The 22,355-nt window shown below is 34.2% G+C and overlaps 1 protein-coding gene across 4 annotated transcripts in view; it reads left to right on the forward strand.

The window, feature by feature from the left end:
• MAP4K3 (mitogen-activated protein kinase kinase kinase kinase 3) overlaps window positions 1-22,355 on the forward strand; it is a 190,500-nt gene that overhangs the window by 132,949 nt on the left and 35,196 nt on the right. For 3 of the 4 annotated variants that reach the window (XM_027113315.1, XM_027113317.1, XM_027113318.1), the window contains 4 exons: window positions 2,500-2,578; window positions 7,128-7,186; window positions 8,460-8,522; window positions 16,700-16,758. In XM_027113315.1, the coding sequence (XP_026969116.1) occupies window positions 2,500-2,578; window positions 7,128-7,186; window positions 8,460-8,522; window positions 16,700-16,758 (260 nt within the window). The remainder of the gene's footprint in view (window positions 1-2,499; window positions 2,579-7,127; window positions 7,187-8,459; window positions 8,523-16,699; window positions 16,759-22,355) is intronic. The other variant, XM_027113316.1, reaches the window with a different exon arrangement.

The raw sequence follows: 22,355 nt of genomic DNA on the forward strand, positions 1-22,355 counted from the left end.
CATTCCAACATTATCCAGAGTTATCACTTTCTGTTTCTTTGCAGCAGTTTTATCTTTGTTGGCTAATTTCTTCTTTCAGTTACCAATTTTTGTAAAAATGTCACATGAGTATATTATCACTGAGAGACAAGGAGACAACACAACTACACACTTTGCTGTCTGTGCATGAACTGAATAACAGATACTCAGTGACCAGTCACAGACAGACTTTGAAAGTAGTGACGTGATTAGTTACGGATCATGATGTGCATCTGTTATTCACATAGTGATCTGTGGACTGACAAGCAGGCAGTGAAGTTTGTGTTTTATGCAATTATAATTAATATACTGAATGTTGATAAGATTAATATACTGAATAATATACAATTGTTATATAATATTATACAACTAATAAACTAGTGACTGAAATTTGAACCATGTTATAGAGGACTAGTGTAATTTAATTATATTCTACTAACTGAAATTTGTGCATATCAAGACTACAGGACGAGGACCTCCTGTACTCTTTCAGTGCACTAGATGCTGCATTGTTGTCCCTTACTTCATCCTGTTTACTTGTTGTACTGAATTATAAAGTCCTTTAAAATGTGTTTAAAGAGGAGAAATAATAAACCAAATATAGAAGCAACCTGTGGAATAAAGATTCTTCTGAAATTTTCTCCTATAGCAGAGAAAGAAATTTCTCCTTATCAAGACTATGTTATTAGTATTATAATTGTTGGATAGGGAGGAGGGTAACTTTTCTTCCCACCATAGTTTAAGATCATACTTTCCCCAGAGAAATCTATAGTAATTTATACATATAGAATACTACAATATGTGTTATACATAATAGGTAGTATCTGAGTCTTATTATTTGCAAATGATTTGTAATTATAATTGCTGAGTACTGTGTTGTCACTCAGAATTTGAATGTGTCTAACTAGCATTTCGGTACTTGCTGTGATACTATATAATACTGTGTGGAAATTGAATTCTCTTGAAAATATTTAGCATGTGTACTAGTTCTACTTTAGTCTTTAGTTGTTTTAGTTTAGTATACATTATTCACAGTGGAAGAAAGTTGACTTTTCATGTAGGGTTCCCATGTAGTTTCTATTTTAGAAGTACTACACATTGAAGTAATTGTGATTAATAGCATTGTCTTCTCCTGTATGTTAACCCATGTACTAGGTACAGCATTATAAGATTTAATAATTTTATAATTGCACTGTTGAAGCTGGGAAAGTAAAACTGTTCTCATAGAAAGCATAGATTTCATCCAAGTTCACTGATAACAGCAGTATGTGTGACTAATCTAACATGACACCTATTTTTGCTTGTTTGTTTTTGCTCCAAATATTGTGATCAAAAGTCCAGGGTTTTTCTTGTTCTGTGGCTAACTAGCTGAATGTCCTCATCTATAAAATGAAGACTGATACTTGTTTCACAAGTTTATTTTGAGGACAGAACGAGCTAAGGTATATGAAAGCACTTCGTAAACTACAAATCACTGTGTACATGTAAAGTTTAAATACTTAATTTTTAAAATTATTTTTGCTACTCTTTTACTACATTGGTGTTTTAATATTTGGGTCTTAGATTCATATATTTTTATTTCCTGAGAGGTGCCTACACTGAGAATAGTTAACTCGGGTCTTGTTTTTTATTTGCCTTATAGAGTCTTAAGAATTTGAGCTCAAATGTTTATGAATTACATTTTCCAAAAGATATGTGTAAGAGTGTATCTCCTTCAAAGGTAGTAAAACTTCAAAGATAGTGTTTCACACACAGAAGAAAAAACCTATTTGGTACATGAAATAGATGCTGGCATCACCTCTTAAAGTGAAGCCTTAGAGTGTATAGAATGGAGTTGCAGAAGCTTTTCAAATAGGGCCTTTTTTACTCCATAAGGTTGGAGGAATGTCCATGAATTAATAGTAAGAAGAACTCATCCCCACTTCGCCTACCCCCCAGGATATTTCTCTCTGAAAGTGACAGTACACATAGAGAGATTTTAATAAAATAAAAGGAAAGAAAATAGAGTGCTGCTTCTACAAGAAAAAGCATTAAGGTGGGGAAAATGTTGTGTTTACTAGGTAAGAAGACCATAAATCATTAATGCCTTTAGCATTATTTCATTTCATTTATCTCATCCTTCTTGATATAAGAAGTTGAGGCAGATTTTTTTTCAATTACAATTTTCTCCTCTGCAACAGGGAAAGCTAGCTGCAGCTTTTGAACAGCTATTGTGTTGTTGAAATATTCAATTTTGAATATTTATTTCTATTCAACTCATAGAACATTTATTGGGAACCTGCTGTGGATAACGTATATCCCTAATCTTAAGCTCCCAGTTTGAGGAGTAAGAAGCTTTCAGTTTCTGGTTGCCATTTTTTAAACAAATATTAGCAAAGTTGTATTTTGTTCCCATTTTTATATGAAGAGAAGTATTTCTTTCATATTTGGGTAATTCTGTGGACCAGACTGTGGCTTGTCATTGATTTTGTTCTTTCCTAGCCTCTTGTTGCTGTCCCACATAGAATTCACTCAACAAGTAGAAATGTGAGAGAAGAAAAAACACGCTCGGAGATAAACTGTAAGTGTATCCTGTACACAGTTTATAATTTAACAATAAAAAATAAGATTTCAAGTTTTAATTTAGTTGCCGTTATTTTTGCTTCATTTTCTTCCAAGTAGTTTTTCTTATTAGATGCTTTGAAAGGTAGAGTTTAATTAAGGCAGTAAGAATTTCATTTTCCTTACTCCTGAGGACTTTCTGGTGGTGTCTGGGGGCGTGTATTTATGTTGTTTGGGAAGAGGAATAAAATTCCTAGAATAGGCAGGATAGAAGTAATCAAGGCAGTGCTCCCTAAACTTCCATGTGGATAGAACTTGCCTAGAGAGCTTGCTAAAATGCGGTTTCTGATTCAGTAGATCTGGGGTGAGACCTGAGGTTCTTTACTTCTAACAAGCTCCCAGGTTAGATAGAAGCTGATGGTCCAGGAGAGCCAGGAGAGGGAGAGGTCTGCACATGTAAAAGCTAAGTAAGGTTAAGTAGGGACAGGCACTATCACCATTTAATAGAAAACAAAAAGAAATGCAGAGATGAATAGATCTGCCTGTGGGATGGAGTCGTACACCTGGTTAACAGCAAGCCCTAGATCTCTCGGCTTCCAGCCCAGCGATCTTTCGCAAACACGGCTCCACTTCAGAAACCACGTCAGCACGCCTGTGTGGCTTTCACACTGCAAGTCCTTCGTGAACCTTCCTTTGGAATTTTGGCTGGACCGTACGCTGTGTTAAGTTCTTGGCAGAGTTTGTTGCTGAAGCTACCTGGAAATGCTCTTAAAAGAAGGAAATTCTTGAAAGAAAGCACCATCTAATTTACAAAAAGCCCATGACTGGGATTTGTACTTTGCCTACAGTTAGTTGTGTGACCATATAAACTTAACCTTTAAAGCTCCCTCTGAAGCCATGTGATTTAAATTTGCTAATTTTTCCCCAAAAGTATTTTTCTGAAAATGACAACCTTAGCATGTGAGCATTTCCCATTATTTTATTTTTTTTTTTGCGGTACGCGGGCCTCTCACTGTTTTGGCCTCTCCCGTTGCGGAGCACAGGCTCCGGACGCGCAGGCCCAGCGGCCATGGCTCACGGGCCCAGCCGCTCCGCGGCATGCGGGATCCTCCCAGACCGGGGTATGAACCCGTGTCCCCTGCATCGGCAGGCGGACTCTCAACCACTGCGCCACCAGGGAAGCCCTCCCATTATTTTTTAATGTACAAAAAGTAATTACAATACATCTTTGTCATTTCTTTAATAATACAAAAGGTGATTAGAGCTGCCTTTGCAGTTAGAAAACCTTATGTGTTCAGTACTACTGAAAATCTAAAGTACTTTCTATCTTGTTATCCAATTCTGTTTTTAAATTGTATTGTCAGGCCCTTTACTGCAAAGTGCAGTTTCCTGTTAGTCATTCTTTACTAGTTTATATCAGTGATTCTCAGCTCCTAACTGCACATGTGTGTACATGCTATTTGAAACTATAGATGCCTTCACCCTAGTTTTTCTGAGACTCTGATATGCCCTCCTTTTGATGGACATCTTCTCTTCTCCTGTGTTTGCCAGTAAGAAAGGTGTTGTATCCCTCTAGTATGTTGAGGTAGCAACAGGATTAAAACCACCACTTCTTACAATTTGTGGGTTTGATGTTTGAGGCTTTAAAATCTTATGCAGTGTTGTAGTATCTGCTTTCTTAGGATGTTTTATGATTTTATGTGAGATGTGATATATAGAATAATCAGTCATGCTATTGACGATAAAGGCAGGCTTTAGAGAAAATAATTTATTTTAGTATTTGTATACATTTGTTGCTCTTGATAATGTTTTATGTTTACAATTACATGGTATCTCTCCATGCAACCAGGGTTTTCTCTTTATTAAACTAAATGGTGTTTGGGCAACATATATGTAAAAATCGGCTCACTTGCAGAAAGTCTGTTGCTCTTTCCCTTTTAGGAAGTCCCCTCTGCCTTCAGTTAAATATGATAAGCAGAGACTTGCTTTAAGAAGAAATAATTCTGGGGCTCTTCCTGTCTGCCATAGTAGGATCAGTTTTGACCCCTAATGGCTAGTGATGGGTCGGCAAGTGATCATGTCGGAGCTATTTCAAAGAAGCTAAGAAGGAGTTTTCATCTGGATAGTAAAATATAAATTTATGGTGTGTCGCTTGACATACGTTCAAGGAGATGGTAGCAGAAACAGAGATCAAGACCAGTAGACAATTACAGATAAGTAGGAATTTTCGACATTATTAAGAACATCATAAATAGCACTGTAGCCTGGGATGATTGCCCAGCAGTTATTTGAACAGTATTGCAATGTCTTGTGGCAGAAACTTATCATAACTTTAGGGAATTTGGATAGAACAGAAGAGTGATACCAGTGTAAGGCATGAAGAATGAATCTCTGTAGGGACTTCGCTGTATGGGCTCCTGTCTCTGGAAAAGTGTTCCCACAGAGTACAGGGGTATTGAATACCTACTACAGTTGGGGTTCTGTCCTTGCTATGAAAATTAGTCTAGGGACTTCCCTGGTGGCACAGTAGTTAAGAATCCACCTGCCAATGCAGGGGACAGGGGTTCAAGCCCTGGTCCGGGAAGATCCCACGTGCCACAGAGCAACTAAACCCATGCGCCACAACTACTGAGCCTGTGCTCTAGAGCCCGCAAGCCACAACTACTGAGCCTGCATGCCCCAACTACTGAAGCCCACAAGCCTAGAGCCCGTGCTCCACAAGAGAAGCTGCCACAATGAGAAGCCCATGCACTGCAATGAAGAGTAGACCCTGCTCGCCGCAACTAGAGAAAGCCCGCGTGCAGCAACGAAGACTCAACACAGCCAAAAAATAATAATAATAAAAATGAAAGTCTAAGACAGCATCCCTGCACCCCTGTACTTAGTGATTATGCAGTCTGGTGGAAACAGGCATGTTCACATGTGATGATAACACAAGGCAGATAATGCATGAAACTGTCCTCATGTAATTTTATTACAGATTTAATTTTGCCATTTGATGACAAGTTTAGGTGAGAGTTGTTCAATAGGGCCTCTGTCAACGTGATATATGTATATATATATGTGTGTGTGTGTGTGTGTATATATATAATATGTTTTAATACCTTAATAAAATCTATTTTGTAATCTTTGATATGTGATCATATGTGCACAGGTTTGAGGAACCCATTATTGAACAGCCTACTTATCTCTAAGGGCCAGAATTTGATATCTAGTGCATAACAGCTATAAAGCATATACATACTTCTTCACACACAACTGGAGATCTTGTAGGGCTGTGTTTCTCAACCTTTTTCACTTGTGCCTCCTATTGCTAAATATTCAAATCTCATGATCTCCTTTATCTGGCATTAACATTCACAGTAAACCATACATACTAAGCTAAAATCAAAACAGTTACAAAACGATTGTACTTTGAAATCTCACTCGCTTCCCTGCCTCGATTGAGAACTGCTGTTTTGGCTGAGCTCTTACTAGTTGAGCGGTGATATTATTTGGGACTGTCTGTTTTTCTTCTTTTTAATGTTTTATATTTGTGCCTCTGCTTTTATCTCAGTGGTCTTGAATGCTGTACCCAGGTTATAAAAGTAGATAATGACAATGATAATGAGATACAGAAATTAAAGGTAAAGGTAGTGAAACATTCATTAAATTAGAATAGCAGGGGGAAGGGTGAATGTAGTACAGTCAATTTATGTTGGCTCTAGTATTTAGTTTACACTTTAGCTGCAGAAGTGTAGTTATTGTTGTATAACAAATTACCCCAAAATTTAGCAGCTTAAAACAATAAACATTTATTATCTCACACATATTCTAAGGGTCAGGAGTCCAGGACAGCCTCGCTGGGTGGTTCTGCCTCAGGGTCTGTCATGACAATCAGGGTGTCAGCTGGGGCTGCAGTCTGCCAAGGGCTTAACTGAGGTGGAAGATTTGCTTCCAAGGTTACTCACGGAGCTGTTAGCCCAAGGCTTAAGTTCCTGGCAGTGTAGCCTCTCCTTAGGACTGCTCACAGCGTGACTTCCTCCAGAGCAAGTGATCCAGTAGAGAGAGCCCAAGACAGAAGCCTTATCTCTGAAGTTATATGCCATCATTCTGCCGTTTTCGTCTGGTCACATAGACCACCCCAGGGAAGTGGGAAGGAAGTACACAAGTTTATGAACACCAGGAGGCAGGACTCATTAGAGACCGTCTTGCAGGCTGGCTTCCAGAAATAGCTCTGCCTGAATTGCTGTCTGTATACCGAAGTACTGAGTTAAGATTGTCTCTATTTTATGCTGGGTCACAGTGAAGTAGCACCTTAGATCCTGACTGTAACGTACACGTAATTTTGTTAATCATCTTTTTTTTTTACTACAGAAAAGGCCTAGGATTATTAGATTAAGCTTTAACAGCTTAGACTTTCTTGGGTTTTTTCCAGCTAACAGATTCTTTACTTAAATCTTTGGATTGTGATCAGTCTATGGTAGATGGTAAAATTAAATAGGTTTTGCTATGGGAGTAACTTTTAAAATTATTGTATCATTAAAAATATGGAAACAGATGAAGGCTTTACTGTTTTTCTCTTTTAGTTGGCCAAGTAAAGTTTGATCCACCCTTAAGGAAGGAGACAGAACCACATCATGAACTTGTAAGTAGTGTAGTCTTGGAATCTTAACACTGAAAGTAAATGTTTTAATTAGTCTTTGTGATATGTTGGTACTGACTACAAAAGCTAGTTATTAATATTTTCAAAGCATTTGGGGAAATAAAAAGGTAACTAATTCTAAAATTTGGAATAAATAAATCTGTGTTGCTGAGATTGAATATTTTCAAAATTATTTTAGGAGAAACTTACTAGTTTCACCATTCGTTGATTAAATGTTTTTAATGCTAGCCTTTTTTTTTTTTTTCATTTTTGCTTTGCAGTTTTTGAGGGACTTTTTACATATATATTTATTAGGATAAATGCCACAATTTTAAACTACAGTGTTGGGCCAGTAATAGCATATCTTCTAATTAAATTTATGGGCAGTTTTTTAAGAGTGTAAACCACCTTTTCTAAATATCAGGACAGAATCCAATCTCTTTGGAGCAACTGAGACTCAGGAGAGACTGGTGTACAGAGCAGATTAAATTTATCATTTACTTAAAGATTGCTAAAACATTCTTTTCATGATTCTCTTTTGTTAATTTTTTATATACCCCTTTCCAGATATATGATAAAATATTAGGTGTAGTCTCAGAAGCAAAATGCTGTACAAACATTTGAGATGTTAATATTCTATGGAAGAATAAAAAATGAGACTTAAAAAACAAACAAAATTAATCCTAATGAAATTACTTAACCAAAGCTCCAGATTATATGTTTCATTTTTTTCCCTTTTCTGCTTAATAATGAGAAGAAAGTAACTGTTAATGAACGCTCAGGATTGAAGTGGGAACTTTCTTCTTAAATGCTTATTTTAACCCACTTGACTAAAGGCATACAAAGGGAGTCTTTAGCCTTTTAACTTAAAGAGTTGCTCTAATTCAGTATACCAGCATGGAGGAAAGGAATGCTAAAGAAAAATTCTTAAAATGATCATGTTATAATACTTAAGCCTGACCTTTATGTAGAAGATGGAGAAGGTTTAGAAGAAAACATAATCATGATGTTTATAAATGCCAGTTGTTATTTTCTGCTTCTCTTTTTAACTTACCATTGCATGTATTTAAATTCTGTACTAATTTAGTAACTGTATTATAGAGGAAAGTTGTTGCACTGTTGCTTTTTTAGAAGCTCCTTAATCTGATTTGACTTTGCATTTACCTTAATAAAGTTATGTTAGCAGGACTTACTTCACTTGTGAGTTTCCCATTGTGAATTTGTGGCTTTTAGTCTAAGTGTTAATAACTTGGGTTTCTTGGTCTCTGCTAAACAGCCGGACAGTGATGATTTTTTGGACAGTTCAGAAGAAATATACTACACTGCAAGATCTAATCTGGTATTTCTCATCTTCTGATTTTCTTTGTCAGCGTTGTTTTAGTCTTAATTGCTTTCAGGGTTTTTTAATCAAACATTTTGTCCAGTTTTAATGAACCGGTTTAAGCATTGTTTTATAAGGTCCTGCCAGTTAGCAACCTACCATATATAAAGGATGATAGCAATTTTTTCTACACATTAAATAAACATATTTACTCGAATATATTATAACGTTACAACAAAAAGTTAAAGTTTTTTCTTTTTTATAAGAACATTTTTTTTCTCACTCAGATATGGATTTTTTTCTTTAGAAATTACATTTCCTTATAAAAATGTCCAGTTTGAATAATGTGACTTGTTTTAGTGAACTAGAAACCATCCATATATATACATATCCATATATTACAAAAATAAAATATATATAATTTAAAAAAATAATTTACCCCTGATTAACAGTGAAATCAGTCTCAGATAAAATTTAACTTTGTAGCATTATGAAGTATCCAGTTTTCTCAGGCCAAAATTTGGGTTATAAAAACTCCCTGAAGTTATAAATATTAAGGCTATCTTACCATTAGGTAAGAAAAGATGGGCAATTAACCCTAGTAAATATTAAATAGTACTTTTAATAGTTGCTATTAGATAGTTTTTTCTAGTTCTGTAGCTGGCCAGGGCCCCAAGTTGCCTCCATATTTACTCCTAGATTCCACTTTTCTGCCTTTTCAATCGAATTTTCCTACTCTTTCCTCCCTTTCTGCCTTAATAACATACCTCTTTCAATTCTGGTTAGTTGAAATGATTCTTTATATAAATCCCTATATCTATGCCCAGTAACATTTGTACAACATAAAAGAGATTTTAGACATAATTTCTCTTTTAGGAAAGTTGCAGTCTTGGATCAGTGGAAAATATTTGTATATATAAACTCTTAGCCATGCAACAAAATGTACAGTGCATTGCCAAAATTTTTTCTGGTGGTGACTATTGATGAGGAAAGGCTAACATATAATAGGTACTATGGAAGTCAAAGAAGGAGGAAAGCTTTTGGGTTACTATGGTTCATCTGCCTTCTGGGAGGGACTAAAAGACTGATTGCAATATTGTATAGGAACCATTATATATTTTCCAGGAAAATAATGGACAGTTGACTACTAAGTGTCATGGGAATTAACGTGGGAACAGTCATTGGCACAGTTCTTAGAGACGGCAGATAAAGAGCTGAAATTATGGAATGGTCACACTACTACTAGAATTATGGGATTAGCTCAGAAAAGGAAGATTGAAGTCATCAAAGAGGAAATGATAGATGAAACCATGAGATTGCATGTGTTCCCCAGTTAGGTCTGAAGAAAGAAAGTACAGAAAATTGGTCACCACAGGGGTGATGCCTGTTTTGCAGTCAAAAGTAGAACCAACGCTGGAGGTGGGAAGAAGCAGTTGGAACACTAGAAGAGTCAGTAAACGGCCCAGAGAGGCCAGAAAGCATGAGGCCAGAATTAACCATGTGAGGGGACAAGTGAGGTGCAGTGCCTGAAGACAGCACTGCCAGTGATTTCTGGACTGAAAATTTCTTCAGAATTAGGCATATGTAGGCTAGAATGATAATAATGACATTGGTTGTGGAAATAAAAGACACAGAACCAAAAGTTTAAATTGACTATTTTAGGTATTAATATTCTCCAGGAAAATACAACATCAAAACCAGAAATATACTACTTTTAGAGTTACAAATATTCTTTTCTCTACCCTGTGTGTAACTAGCCTAGTAACTTGAGTGAGTTATCATGGCTCTGTTCCCTAGAACTACCTCCCACACCCCTTACATAATCAGTAGTTTCTTATGATAGAGGGAGCAGCTGACAAGGGAGTCTTGTGACAGAGAAGGGCTTTAGGGACAATTAACTTGTGGATAGTTCTGGCAGAAGAGGGATGAATGAAATATTTGTCAGATCCTACTATTTATAAAATCAACCTTAAAAAGCCCACTTTTAATGATAAAAGCTAACACTTACCTAGAAGTTTTTTTAAACCAGGCTATATATTCTAAACACTTTAAATATGTTAAATTTTAACCCTTGTTTTACAAATAAGGGGATTTAAAGTGCATAGAAGCTGAAATCGACTTTAACCACCCAACTAAATAATAGTGGAGCTGGGGTTTGACCTAAGCACCCTGGCTCAACAATTCCACCTAAACCACTATTGCCTCTACCCAACAATGGCAATATTTTTTTCCCACTAATACTGGTCTTGTGCTCATGCTCTCTCTCTTTTTAATCAACATATATGTTCCATAGTTATTTTTTTATTGTAGTAAAGTGTGTATAACATAAAGTTTACCATTGTAACCATTTTTAAGTGTACGGTCCAGTGGCATTAAGTACGTTCATATTGTTGTGCAACCATCACCACTGTTGATCTCCAGAACGTTTTCATCTTCTCATGCTGCAACTCCTTACCCATTATACAATAACTCCCATTCTGCCATTCTATTTTCTGTCTCTGAATTTTTCTGTACTCTAGGTACCTCATGTAAGTGGACTCATACATTATTTGTCGTTTTGTAACAAATAATGTCAGTGACTGGCTCACTTCACTTGGCATAATGTCATAACATCTTCAAGATTCATCCATGTTGTAGCATGTGTCAAAATTTCTTAAGCCTGAATAATATTTCATTATATGTATAACCGCATGTTGTTTATCCATTCATCCATCTACGGACACTATTGTGAATAATGCATCTGTGAACCTAGATATACAAGTATATGTCAAGTTTCTGCTTTTAGTTCTTTTGGGTATATAACTAGAAGGGGAATTGCTGGATCATATGATAATTCTATGCTTGATTTTGGGGGGAATTACCATACGGTTTTCCATAGCCGCTGCATCATTTTACAGTTCCCACCAGCAATGCACAAGGGTTCCAATTTCTCCACATCCTCTTTGACGCTTGCTATTTTCTGGTGTGTGTGTATGTGTATATTATTGAAGTATAGTTGATTTACAATATTCCATTAGTTTCAGATGTATAGCATAGTGATTCAGGGGTTTTTTTTAAGATTATGTTCCATTATAGGTTATTATAAGATATTGGGTATAATTCCCTGTGCTATATAGCAAATCCTTTTTGCTTATCTATTTTATGTGCAGTAGTTTGTTATTCCCATACTCCTAACTTTTTTCTCCCCCTTCCCTCTCCCTTTTGGTAAGCATAAGTTTATTTTCTGTGTTTGTGAGCCTGTTTCTGTTTTGTAAATAGATTCATTTGTATTATTTTTTAGATTCTACATATAAATGATATCATATGATATTTGTCTTTGTCTGATTTATTTCACTAAGCATAACATTCTCTAGGCCCATCCACGTTGCTGGAAATGGCAATGTTACATTCTTTTTTATGGTTGAGTAATATTCCACTGTGTGTATATACCACATCTTCTGTTAATGGGCACCTGGGTTGCTTCCATGTCTTGGCTATTGTAAATAGTGCTTCTATGAACATTGAAGTGCATGTGTCTTTTCAAATTAGTGTTTTTGTTTTTTGATGTGAAGTGTCCATAATTATTTCAGTCTCCTACTTTCATAGTTCTAAAACCTTAGCACTGTGAACAGGATTTCAACTCTTAAATACTTACTGCTGGCCACTAGAAACCTGATGGACCCAAAATGTCTGGCTGTCATCTTAGTAGGCAATTGGCACCAAGATGACAGCCCTAAATCTTTTGGGACCAAAAGAAACATTTACCCCCTTAAAGACCTTGCTGCCTAAAACTTCCATGTCATCAATGCTTTCTGATTGTTTTAAGTGCTAAGGGTATTCATCTTATGATTTTTGTAAATGAATTTAGAATCATTACTATAGTAAAGGTTTTTTTCTAAATCAGGCAATCATAATATATGAAACCAGAGTAACAGAGCTTGAATTTTAACATTGTTAGTGAGTAGAAAGGTCTTTAAATTTTGAAAGATGCCTGAGTTAAAAAAGCAAAGAAAAAAACTCAGCAAAATTCCATAATAATAAGAGTTTTGCCCATAACCATAAGAATGGATATAGCCGGTCTACAAGATGCTGTCTTTACATTAAAAGGTATTACACATCTGTTCAGCTGCTGCTAATTTTTTCTAATTTTCCTAGTTCTACTAGGCATTTTGGCCCATATACCAGTGAAGAATATATTGAAAGGTAAGAACAGTTGACCCTTAAACAACAAGGGGATTAGGGACACCAGCAGTTGAAAATCCGAGTATAACTTTATAGTTGGCCTTCCTGTGACTCTGCATCTTTGGATTCAACCAACAGCAGATCACGTGATATTGTAGTATGTATTTATTGAAAAAATCAGCATATAAGTGGACTCATACAGTTTAAACCCATGTTGTTCCAGGGTCAACTGTATATGTAAAGCACTATGTTAATTACTGTGGAGGAACATAAGTAGTGACATAATCATTGCTCTGAAGAAACTTACAGTATTCCTGAAAAAGTAAGAATAAAGTATTTAGGTTATAATTAAAAACATGTCCAAAAGATATACCCAATTTATCATTATCAGTAACCATAACAGAAGTACTACAAGATTACCCCTGAATTAGGTCAGAATTGAATAAAGTCTATAAATAAAGTTAAATTTATTCTGGAAAAGAAACATCAACTTTGTTAATTTTAAATCTGTTAAACTATTACTTACTAAAAAATTTATGTTGTATGGTCACTTTTCTTACCTATTATATATGAAGCAATTTCTAGGGAAAACTCACCTTCATAACTGCACAATTACAGGACATTTTCTAGAGTATCAAAACTAACCTGCTTCAACTGTACTTCAGTAAAATTTAAAAAGAAAAAAAAAAACTAACCTGCTGATATTCATTTCCAGCCTTGCTATACAAAAGTCATGTTTATTCACTTTGAGTCCCCTTAAGTCTTCTGCTTTTATTAGTCAGAACACTGCTTGTTCAGTTAGTGTTCTGACCCTACTTGCTTTTCTTTTTAAGAAATAAGAATTATCGAGGGTTTAGTCCCTTTTTACTTCTGTAAATTATCTACCACATTAAAAGGTGTCTCCTAACACCTTACTTGTGTGCCATATTTTCTCATTTTTTTGATGAGAAAAAATTCTGCTATTCTCTTTTTTCTTGGTTAAAACATATTGTTAAAGTATTTTTTCTTTAGTGTTTTTGTAGCCAACTGTAACAATTCTTTTGACTTCCTGCTGTTTTCTCATCAGGTATAGATAGACTTTGTAATCTCCAGATGGGTTTTTAAAAAAAAACAATAATAAGATTTTCTTGGTCATGTATTTTTCTTTTCCAGTGTTCCACGCCACATCCTCTGTTCTTTTTCAGCTCTTGCTGGGACCATGTCTTCTTAGAGGCTCTATCCGAGTTCACAAGTACTCCTCTATTCATTAAAACACTGAAGTTAGGACTTTCTGACCCCAAAAGATATTTTAATTGGGCTTAGGTTGACCATCTTAAATTTTTTGCTGAGTGTTCAATTTGAATCTATACTGGGCTATTGCATGTTGCATCCATGTTGTTACTGCTTTGACTTTGTGTAGTTAAACACTGTCATTCATTCATAAGTTGATGCCTGATTTATGCTACTAAATTTTTTATGTCTATCCTGGCATGTTCAAATGTATTCTTATTTAGCTTATAAAGAATGGCCATGTTTTACCATCATTTTATAGAGTTATTTTGAGTGCTTTTCCAAGCATAACTTTGGTAGCATTTTTCTATTACAGAATAGCGTCCAAGTCCCTTTGGAAAGCATTTTAGATCAGTCTTTCTTAGACTACCCTAAAGATATGTAAATGACTACTAACTTTGCCCAAGTTTCCCTTTTCTTCCTTTCCTTTTTATTTATTCTCATTTTTCTTGTCTGATTTGCTGTCTGAATTCCTGCCATATAATAAGTGCTTAGTAAATAATAGTTGAATTAAATGAGATTAACTACTTATTAGAAGGACTTAGTGCAATCCTTTTCCTTGATGACATGCCTAGCACATGGGTTTTGTTTTTGTTTTCTTTCCCTATGGATGCTAAAACATAACTTGATTTACGGAGAAGGAATTAATAAAGAATGAAACCCTTTCAATTTTAGCTTTCCTGGTAGGGCTTAACACATGCCACATTTAATCATCAGACCTGGATCTTTCAGCAACTTCTCCCCATCCTGAATGTTATTCTGTATGTGAATTTACAGTCCATTTTCTATTAAAATATTTCATTAGTTATTTCAGATTCTTCTCTTACCTTCCTAAATATATCAGTTGATTTTTTTAAAATTATTATCATCAACCTGGTAACTGTCATGTAACAGATGAGCTAGCTATTCTTAGGACATATCTATAATTATATAACACAAGCCATGGCCACTCTGCACAAATTACGCTTTTGAAAGCTGTCATTTGATTAAAGGCTTAGCAGATTATATTGGCTAAAGAGGTTGCTGGTCTGGTAGAAGGGCCCAGTTATGCACAGCTGAAGAAAATGAAGTTGAATTCAGAAAGGTATTCATTGAGATTAGTACTTTTCTTTACTAAATACCAAAGCTTAAAGTCTCCTATATAAAGTCATGACCACTTAAATAGTGCAGCATAATAACTGTGTGGCAGTCTTATGATAATAGCAATTTCATCCTATTAAGATCTATCATTACAAATTAAAGAGAACAGGTATCCGAATTTCATTAGAATTTTATGTGATACCAGTGTGACAGTTCACTAATCTTTTTTGTTTATGATGTGTTATCTCTTCTGTCACTGGTAAGAACATATATTATTATGCATGGAAGAACACAATTATTGAAGAAGACAAAATTTGAGCCTTGTCTAAACCAGGCTTTTGGCTTTTGGCTTTTAACTTTTCACTTAAATGTGATGTATTGCTTAGAAGTCTTGTATTTCTAGGCTTAGTATTTGTGTGATCTATAATTATCTATGTATATCTTAATGAGGCTGAAGTGTTAGTTATCTGTTTACAGTAAAATAAACAAATGGCATTTGAACACGCATTTTCTTAGGGCCTAATTAGTGTGTGCCAGGTACGATGCTAGCCCCTAGGCTGTGGGGAAAAAAGATGGATTTAACAATTTTCCTTTGTTTGAGGAGCTTATAGCCTGGCTACTATTTTTATAAACTTGTAAATAAGTTAATTAAAAGTCAGTGTAAACGCTAGAGGAGAGCTATGTGTTAAATGCCGTGGAGTCGCGAAGAAGGTTACACCTATCTTCCTGGACAGTCTTGGAAGGCTGCTCCAAGAAGGTAACTTTTGCATTAAGTCCTCATTGTGCATCTGGCAGTATCTTGTAAAACTAGATAGCGCTTTAAGTACACTATATTCTAATGAAAGTAAAATTCATTTAAAATGTTAAATATTCCCCCTTAATCATTAAAACGGTGCTTGAAATACAGTGGGAGAAAACGAAACTGTACTTTCCGTGGTTGTTGGAAATCATTTTTTTTCCTCAAGAAGGCATTTCAGTTGAGCACATAGATTGTTAGTTCCTTTAAATTTCAGTTCTTAACTCTACAACCTGCAGCGTTCAGTGGAAATGTTTAAATAGTTGAAGAACTGCCTTAATAATATTCGTTTGAAGTTTTGCTACTTAACTCTTTAAAAAAATATTTAAAGTCCTTAAATTTAGTTTATAATCTTGTGCAATTTCACATGTATAATTCACTTTGAAAGACCACCTTCTTTTTAACCTTTAAAAAATTATTACCTGCATGAAGCAGTAGTAGAAATATGTGAATGTGTATATATACATAATTATTGCAGATTTTATATACAAAGTCAAACCAAGATTTTTGTTGCTTGTTCTCTTCTGTAATCATTTTTGCTTCATTATAGCTTGAGCATAAATACTTTTTTCAGCTTTTTTCATTCCAAAAACTGATTTTTACAAATGTTAATTACAGTAGCAATAACCATAAATGAAACTTGCATATGGTGTTCAAACAAGTTCCCAGGAAAATTTTGGTAACTTAAATAATAAAATATATAAATTAAGACTACAAACTTCTGAAATCTTTTATTGTTGGAAGTCCTACCTTGCTTTCTTTTTAAGAACATATAGCAATACAGATTTATTTGAAGTCTGGGGTTTCTCTTTTAAAGACAATATGCGTTAGTGTATCATGATTTGTGATACACTACTATCTTGCTGAATATTTTATTCTGTACTATTAGGATCTACAACTAGAATATGGACAAGGACACCAAAGTAGTTACTTTTTAGGTGCAAACAAGTAAGTAAAATTCTTTTAAAATTAAATTTAAGAATACTTAAATTGCCTTAAAATATGTTATATATTAATTGTATTTTAAATATTTACAGTAGTAAATTGTACTAGTCTGGTAGATATATTTTATAATATGCTTTTAACTTTTCTTTATTACTACCTTGCTAATCATCTACTCAATAATTGTCATAATGGGGAGAGTCACCTTAAATCTTTTGTATCAAGCTACTTTGTAGACCTTACCTGTTAGAGAAAGTAAGTACATTCCAACTAAAGATGAGTATATGTTTCAGCAATTTATTTCTTTTATTTGCAAAGTTGACCTGTTTATTACTTACAAAATTTGCTTTGGTACATCTCCCAGATGTGTTGGCCTATGAAAACAGATGGAAATATTCACACTCTTTAAAAATCTTTGTCTTAACTTTTTAGCTGTCAAGAGTCTTTTAAAAAGTAGATAGCCATTAAAATATGTCTAAAGGTTTAAAAGTTATTTATTTTATGCAAGAAATAAATCCAGCGGTTGTTTAAGGTCTGCAGTATACCAGGCACTGTCTAGGTGGTGCAGCACGGTGGTGAAAAGGCAGCTTGCAAGGTGTAACAATTTAAGATGTTCGTAGGCCTGAATTAGCAAGATATGGGGACAGGACTCTGCTCTTCCCCGTAGAGTCTCATTTCCTGAGTTCATGGATGAACTATCATTATAAAAGCTAATTTATAGGGAAATATTTAAATTGCCAAAATCTCCCAGCTATATGTAGATATTATTTCAATAATCAGAACTACTTAAAATTTCCAAATATAATTTCAGTGACATTAGAGGGTTGAGACATATTATATACCCATATTTTAGTTAAAATATGTTAATATCTTAAGTTAAGCAGGTGACTAAAAGACAAGCAACTCAGATTTAGAGATAATAACGCAAAATCATGTTTCTTTTTTTATAAACGAAATGTTTAAATACTCTTTTCTTAACCCAGAAACGACTTTGAATGACAAGCTAGAGAAATGCATTAGTTTTGATTTTGCTGAACTTCAGTTAAATAACATGAAGTTTTTGTTTTTGTTTTAAACCTTATGTTTCCTAAAATGGAAAATAAGTCTAAAATTTCCCTGGTTGAAAAATGAAATTTTATCAAAATAGTAACATTTGCTGTTTATAGTTTGTCTTGATTTGTTGATGGGCAACAAAGGAAAGTTTGTCTCATAATGGGTTAGCAAATAAATTCTGATGTGTTTTTGTGTTATTTTGTCTAAATTTCAGGTCACTAGTTTTAAGGGTCTTGTTAGCAAAGTTTGATGTATTTTTAAGAGATTGTATAATTTTGAAAAATATTTCATTTACTTTGGTTTATTTTAAATATATTTTTATATTATATACTTGCAAAAATACCCCCAAAATGGCCTATCATTAAATGCTTTTCTAGATTCCTTAGTCCCCATTGTCTGATTTTTTGATTGTTAGACATTTTCATATTATATAGTTACTTTGGCTAGGTAAATGTTAATAATTTCCCCAACCTTCATTTTTTGATTAATTGGATCCCTGCTTAAGGAACTTTATTCTATATAACGAATCACTGGCAAGGTAGGTTGCCCCAAAGTTTGCCCTTTGGCTGTGTTTCGTGTATAGGTATATACATACATGTGACATGAGCATGGATGTAGCACTTCTCTTACTGTACTGCTATGTCTGCTTTATTCTTGTGACTAGGCAGTGTTTTAAAACTCACAGGATTTCCTGCTTTCTCCGTAGGTGATCAGGCAGACAGATTTCCATTTATGGGTTTCTGCCTATTCCAGACCACGCAGGAACTAAGTTTGTTTGTTTTTTTTAACAGAATACATATGTGTTTTGACTTACTGGGTTGTTTTCTTTTGAATTGTTATTATTGGGGTCAACTTTTCTGACTATTTAAACCAACAAAATACTATTTTTAAAAGAAAACTCTATTTCTGATTTTGTTTTTAATGTAGAGCAAAAGTTCTAAAAATAAATTCTCTTCTAAAGACTTAAATAATAGTGAAAAGAAATTCCTGGCATAATTAAGTATAGTAGTAGTAAATGCCAGATCCAGAGTCAGAACTGTCTCTTGCTATAAACTGTGTAACTTGGAGAAATTTATCTCAATTTTCTCTAATAAATGGGGATTATAATAGTACCTGCCTCATAGTATACTAAGGGTGAAATGGAATAATCATTGCAAAGCATTTAGCACATTTAGGGTTTAATACACATTAGTTGCCCTTATTTGTAGTGTTTACTCAGTAAATGTTGATTGTAAGAGCAAGTGAATATGAGAGAATAAAATTGGTTTTTGGTTTTAAAGAAATAGGGAAGTTTTTTGGTTTGTTCTCAAATCTAATCAGGGCAGTACTTACAGATTGTTTTGAGTCAGTTAGGCAATTTTGAATGGTTCTAGTAACCAGCAGCTAATTCAAAGATGCCAAATACTTTGGTGGTGGTTTTTGACTTCTCTCCTTATCAGTTTCTTCACTTTATCAGTTAAATCTATGATCTATGTTTGCATGTTTTTCCATTTTTAACCTCTTCATCCAGATTTTCTGGTCATTTTCAGTTGACTTAGTAGTTCAGTATGAGGGCATCATTTTTGTTTTGTTTTATTCATTACTTTCTCAGAATTCCATAATAGAGGAATCCAAGTAGACCAGTGAATAGTGACATTATTTATTATGTCACATCCAGTATTGGTGATTAAATCAGTATCACATTTTTCTCCAATGCTCTCAAGATACGGTATAAATGAACCTTTATGCAAATTAGCCATATTTCATTTTCTCTTTTATAAAAGCTGAAAAGCAAATCATATTTTCTACTTTTCATTAAGACTTCATGAATTCTGTAACTTTATTAACAAAATATCTTAACACATAGTAGGAAATTTACAAGTAAATGAATTTAAAAATATACATATGAGTCCCTAGCCTTAGGATAGCTGCTTTTTCATGTTCTCTTATTCTTACAGAACGTATACTCCCAGGAAGATAATGTTTTAAAAAGTAGAATGCCATATAAGTCCAACTAAATATGGTAAACTGAAAATAAACTACATTTAAATTCTCCTCTTAATTATTTTCAAATGCTAATATTCTCTACTGGAAAAAGAAATGGCTCGAAAAATATTGTCACATGCTTAAGAAAAAGTTTGTTTTCACATCTTCTAAGATGATGTGAAAGCCCACTGTACAGTTCAGAGATATTACATTTAATTTGGTAAAATAATTTAAAGCAATGCTTCCGAAATTTTTAGTCTCAGGATCCCTTTATGGTCTTAAAAATTATTAAGGATTCCAATGAGCTTTTGGTTATATCACTTATAAATATCAATATTTATAGTACTGGAAATTTAAACTGAAAACTTTTCAAAATATTTATTTATTTCAAATAGTAATATACTCCTTCCATGTTACCATAAAAAAATTTTGTGTGTATTAAAAAATTCCTCATCTTTAAGAAGCAGTTCAGGGACTTCCCTGGTGATCCAGTGGTTAAGACTTCACCTTCCAATGCAGGGGGTGTGGGTTCGATCCCTGGTCAGGAGCTAAGATCTCACATGCCTCGTTGCCAAAAAACCAAAACATAAAACAGAAGCAGTATTGTAACAAATTCAATGAAGACTTTAAAAATGGTCCACATCAAAAAAAGTCTTTAAAAAAAAAAAGAACCAATTCAAATGCCACCTCTTAATGGTACCCTCTTTGCAACACCACTTTGTTCCTCTCATGAAACTTAGAAGCAGCTTTAGATATGTCAGTATAATACAGCAAACGTTTTGTTGAGGACCACAAATAACATTTTTTATGAAGAATAGCTGTTTTTTTCCTGAAACAAAATAATATTAGTAAGAAAGGTGGCATTGTTTTATATTCTTTGCAGATCTCCTTAACGTCTGGCTTAATAGAAGACAGCTGGATTCTCATATCTGTTACTAATCTATTATGATATCATACATCTCATAGTCTCCAGAAAACTCCAGCGTTTCATTCTCAATGAAATAATAAGAGTGAAAAAAGAAAGAAAAAGAGTGAATTAAGAGTAAAAAAAGAAAAAAAGTGCTTTAGGTTATGAAAATCGTTTTTTTACCTTGCAGACCTCTTACCGGACCCTATAGGACCCCCAGGATCCCCAGACCGTGCTTTGAGAATTGCTGGTTTAGAGAAATGTTGCTTAGTTGATAATAATAAAGAAAACACTAATTGAGTACTTACTGTGCTCTGAAATACTATTCAAAGAAATAATTAATTGTATCTGCAGATAAACATTTTGACATAGGTACTATTGTAATTCCCATTTTGCTTAGGAAAATCAGAGTAACTTATCGAAGGCCACATAGCTTACAGTGGCAGAGGCAGGATTCAGATTCAGGCTGTCTTTGCTTCACAACCTGTCATCATTTTGCTATACTGCCTCTAGGTAGAAGTCCTGTCTTCTTAGAGCTAGTCCTTGAAGAGCTTTGTGAATAGGTAATACATTTGACTGAAGTACCTTAATTTTTTTATCTGCAAAATAGGATTTGCAATTAGTTTATGGTTTTCCTATGTCATTTACAAGTCCAGATTTAAAACTTCGTCACTTTTTAATACTTAAATTGTTATTAAACTATCCTAATTAAAACATTTGATGGCTAAAGTCTATTCTATTAATTATTCATACCAGCTAACCATACCTTTCAGTTTCTCTGGTTTTATGCTTTGATAATTCTGAGGGCAGTTTTTTCCACTATATATAGGAAGGGGAAATGATTAGAGGAGAGTAAATTTTCTGCTGAACCACTTTTACCACAGTAATCTGTCAGTAACCGTATTTCTATCTCGTTAGCTTTAAGAAGGCTATTGAGTTTCTGATGCTTGAAGAGTATAATATAGGAGGTATGTTGCATGAACTTGCAGTGAAAAGAAGTAAGGGAACTTCAGGAATGCCGTGAGTTCTCTCTTACGTTCCTGAATATCAAAGTTTTATAAATTGCTCCTAATGATAAAATCCTCGCACCTGGTCTGATACAGGCTTAGTCTCCCAAAAGTGTAAATGTGTTTGCCAGTACACCACTGGAGAACAGATACTTCAGGTAAGTGAGTGTCTTCTGTGAAAGCAAAGTGCTACTACATTCATGTATTCACATCACATGCATGCATGCTTTTGCAGAGATCCAACACGTTGAGTTTCATTTTGTAGGATTGCCTGAGAGCATGATGTTTTTTTAAAGTGTGTCACCTTTCTTACATTAAGAAAAAGAAAATATAATTTCAGGTGTCAGGTAAAATATTCCAGGTAAAATTTAAATCCTGGAAACCCCTGACTATGACCCTGCAATTATTGTTTTGTCAGTCCCAGTTGTGACATTTCATGGTGGGTTGTCCTTTGTCTGAATTGGTATTTTTCAATAAACACTTGGATTTATTTTGTTCATTTAAAATACATGTATAAAGACATTAGCAACAGAAAATAGATACCTCATTAAATATAACCTGATGTTTTATGGTATAGCGATGATCGTTACAGCAAGTTTTTAGTGAATAGTAAAAAAGTGTTTTAAATTTATAGATAAGGTTAAAGTGATGAAAAATTGTACTTAGTATTT

Source organism: Aethalodelphis obliquidens, unplaced genomic scaffold, assembly GCF_003676395.1.
Source record: "Aethalodelphis obliquidens isolate GAN/ISIS:26980383/991018 unplaced genomic scaffold, ASM367639v1 scaffold12, whole genome shotgun sequence".
In the NCBI taxonomy this organism is placed as follows: domain Eukaryota; kingdom Metazoa; phylum Chordata; class Mammalia; order Artiodactyla; family Delphinidae; genus Aethalodelphis; species Aethalodelphis obliquidens.